Genomic DNA, 3,922 nt, shown 5'->3' with positions numbered 1-3,922 from the left:
ATGTATATGAAATGTCAGATTTTATTGTATTTGCAGAGTATTAGCTTTGAAAATGAATAAAGAGAGCTGTTTGTAGTTTTAAAATGCCTTATTAGTATCAATTAGATATTTTCTCTATTTTTTGATGTACTTAGAGCTTTTTAAGTATAGACTTTAAAATGGCAGGACTTTTACAGTGTTTACATGCAACTGCATTTTATAAGTGTCCTATATGTGTAAAATAGTATTTCGAACAGGAAAATGCTGGCTAAAGTAGCAGGCTGAGCGTTTTCCTGGTTCCCACGATGATGCCTACGTTGCTAGACTACAGTTTAGTATTGCTTTGTATCATGAGGCCAAGAAATTCCATGTTGTTTGTAAATAGAATAAATGAAAGGCAATAAAAAATTTATGGAACAAAAACCCTTTGTTTGGCCCATAGTTTGTTGAACCAAATTGTTTCTCTAAGTTCAGAATTCCTTAGATGACTCCATTCTTTTAACAACCAGTTATTAATAATCACATCCATCATTAATAGTTGCTTTAATGCTTGCACCTGGGGAGGTACTAATGCTTAATAGCAGTCAGATACTGATGCTGTGCACTGACTGTTGTTCCAGAAATCTTCTACCCAGTTCCAAAACTGTTCATCGTTTTTTGTTTTCCAATTTCCTTCATCGACTGCTACTAACCATTAGTCGTTAGTCGTATTTTATCTCTATTTCTCCTGTTAACCGGTTTTGTGGGAGCGGGCTTCTCCTTCACGTGTCCAAATCATGATGGAGGGCTGTCATGATTTTATTGCATTCTGTAGATGGTGTCGATCAGTATGTCAGAATTAAACATGCTTGGTTTTGTTATTAGTTGTGATTAGTTTTCATGTTGTCATTAAGCCGTCACTAGCTGGAACTAATCTCTTCTCTATCTTTTCTTTCTTTTTTTTGTTTTGTTTTTTTTTTTGTTTCTAACCACCCAGCCGCCACCGGCAACTAACCTATGACCTTCTGACCTCTGAACTCTTCACCCAATGATGACCTGACCATGCCTGCCTGCTGATCAGTTAACTGGTAAACGCCTTTGCTTGCCTGTCTTCAGTGCAGCGAGCGGGGGCACTTGTCCGTTCGTCTTACCATCTAACAAAACAGACAAAGAAATTGTTGTCCTCCAACTCCGCTTTTTGTTGTTCTCCTGTTTGGGTGAAAGTGGTTCTAGAACCTGCACTGAATAGTAGTAAAGCAATAAGGTCCAACTCATCCCTCCGCACTGATCATCCTCTAGTGTCCCGCCCCAAGCGAACGGTAAGGAGGCCTCGCACGAGATGGAGGCAGATGTCCCTTAACTACCCGATGACAGAGGCAGTTACTGTGAGAGACTTCTAGGAATATTTTTCTTTTAAAAAAAAAAAAAAAAAAAAAAAAAAGAAGTCAAAGCTCTCTCTGAATGTACTGTGTGATGATGCATCATGCATGAACCTTTGGTCAGGGAAGTCATTGGGGAAGGGATTCCAAAAAGTATTCAAAATTTGATACGCTGTTTAGTCACTACCAATGCCCTCAAAGGGCAGATGCAGCCTTTTTTCTATTGCCTGCCAAATTGGACGTTTTAAAGGAAAGTGTGCCATGAAATGCAGATTACGATGACTTTTCAGAACTACGCTAATGCAGAGAACAAAACAGCAACACTATTGAAGCAAAGTCTGAGTTTAAATTATTTTAACCATATTTTAATCTCCTCAGAAGATTACATGAGAACAAGGTACATGCATTATGTGTCACATTACTGGGCAAACTGTTCAAATATTTTTTTTAAACCTCCCTGTATAGAAAAAATTTCATTAAGGATGTAAAAGCCATGCTTGCCTATTTGCTGTATACATGTAATGAAATTGTAGATAAAGTGTAGTGCATTGAAACAAAATGAACAAAAAAGTAGATACTTTTACTATACAAGGGTGCTGGTGCAGAAAAAAAAAATATATTTTTGGAAATGTAGCATTTTATACTTTCAAGTGTTATAAAAAAAGAAAAAAAGAACAAAGAAACCCTTTATTTCATTAAATGATTTTTTCTGGTGGTTGTCAAGAAACAAAAGACCAAAAGAGCCTTTTAGTCTTTCTTTTTTATTTTTTAAGTATTGGAATAAGTCTAAAGAAAAGGAAGTGCCTTATTTTCTTCATGGTCATTTAGTCAAATGTCTTGTATAATCAGCTTCTCCCTCAGACAAGTTACTGCATGCCACTCAGTCGCCCAGTATGTGAAAGAAGCTGTGAGGAAAGACAAATGATGAGTTGACCATATTAATTACCTGATTTTTGCCATACTAGTGTGATGTGACTTTGCCAAAATCTCATTACGTAAAACATTTGCTAAGTTTTTGTCAAACCAGCCCATCATTATTTCAACCACTCTACTTTTTAAATCATAGCAAATGCCGTTCTTGTGCAATGTAAACCAAAGGGTTTTGTGATACAGACTGTCTCATGCTAAATGAGACTATTAGCTGGCAAATGTTTGTAGAGCTGGAAGCATGTCATTTTTGTTCAGGGATGGAGAGTAGTTTTCCTGATTTTCGTTGGAGTAAATGTACATCAAATATAGTAGGCTTCGGCGTCACCCAGAAAACTGATGTTCTGTGGATAATTAAATTAAAATGCTCAGCTAGTTTTCAGTTATAGTCGGAGCGTGTCCCTGGTTTTCACAAGCAGTTCCTGCAGTGGCAAACAGCATGCAAGTTATTTATTTTTCAGCTCTTCTTTTACTACTGTTAGATCTGCCTGCTGGCTTGTCTTCATAAGATAAGCAGGAGAGGGACATCAGCTAATTGTTTGAAGTCCAGCTATACTTATTTTTAACCTGTATTTCCACATGAGATTCATATAGCTGGGCAATTGCAAGAGCTGAAGCTGTTGAATGCACAGTATTCAATTCTGAAAACATTAAGTATTACTTCGCATGGGACTCAGTACTGAACTTGGCAAATATCAGGTGATAACTTTATTCCCCTCTTGTCAACTTATTCTCCTCCTACAAATCTTCACAGCTTCCAAGTGAAAGGTCAATAGTAAGCTAAGAGGGCTTACATTTTTAAGCACCTGCATGGTGACCTCATCTAACATCTTGTCTCACCTGGAAATAATTATCAGTTTATTTACTATGCAATAGACATTCATCCTTTTGTATTCAGCTAGCTTTTTGTTTATTGTGCCACCGGCTTTGTCTTCCTGTTACACATACAGTTGTGTTGATTTTACTTACAGTATATGCTGTGCCATTTTGATTTTATTTTGGTTGGTTGGTTGAATAAACTTGCGACACTCGAACATTTGAAGAGAGATTTGCTAAAACAATACCAGTATTTGATCCAGTTTCATCTCAACTATGATAAAACCTGGACATTTTAGATGTTTATCAAAGGTCTTTTACTGGGGGGGAGGGGAAGTGTATGAAATAGATGTGTGACATGTGAAAGTAATGTTTGCTCTGAACAAGCTTCTGAAAACTTTGTTGACAAAATTTTGGATCAACTTAAAAAAAAAAAAGCATGACTTTTGAAATCTCTGAATGCCTTGGTTCTCAGTATTATCATTCTTTAATGACTTTTTCTTTATTAAAATAAGTAGTTTTAAGACTTCTTTCTGACAGTATTATGTAATTTTTTTAGAGTGGGTAGATGGGAGTGTCGCTTGTATGTAACCGTACAGATGACATGTATTTGTCTATTCTTTATTATCTTAGTAGTTTCATGCTATGTATGTACCATAACCAACCTATTGCCTATGAGAAACATGTAAGATAATGTATTTACAGCCATTGTTACAAGTTTATAATGTATTTTTCTATCTTGTTTTATATGTATGTTATATAACATTCAAAAGAATTTTTTTCCTGATTGAGAAAAAAGGATACAAAATGCAAAACCCACAATTTTGATAACTGAAAAATTG

General features: G+C 35.8%; 1 protein-coding gene across 1 annotated transcript in view; it reads left to right on the top strand.

Moving 5' to 3' along the window:
* QKI (QKI, KH domain containing, RNA binding) overlaps positions 1-3,604 on the top strand; it is a 12,765-nt gene extending 9,161 nt beyond the window's left edge. The window contains exon 4 of the mRNA XM_009575315.1: positions 956-3,604. Coding sequence (XP_009573610.1) covers positions 956-972 — 17 coding nt within the window. The 3' untranslated portion in view covers positions 973-3,604. The remainder of the gene's footprint in view (positions 1-955) is intronic.
* The last annotated feature ends 318 nt before the right edge of the window (positions 3,605-3,922 follow it).

The sequence above is a fragment of the Fulmarus glacialis genome, unplaced genomic scaffold, assembly GCF_000690835.1.
Source record: "Fulmarus glacialis isolate BGI_N327 unplaced genomic scaffold, ASM69083v1 scaffold22723, whole genome shotgun sequence".
In the NCBI taxonomy this organism is placed as follows: Eukaryota; Metazoa; Chordata; class Aves; order Procellariiformes; family Procellariidae; genus Fulmarus; species Fulmarus glacialis.
Note: the sequence above shows the minus strand (reverse complement) of the source record. Positions and strands in the feature narration are given on the sequence as shown.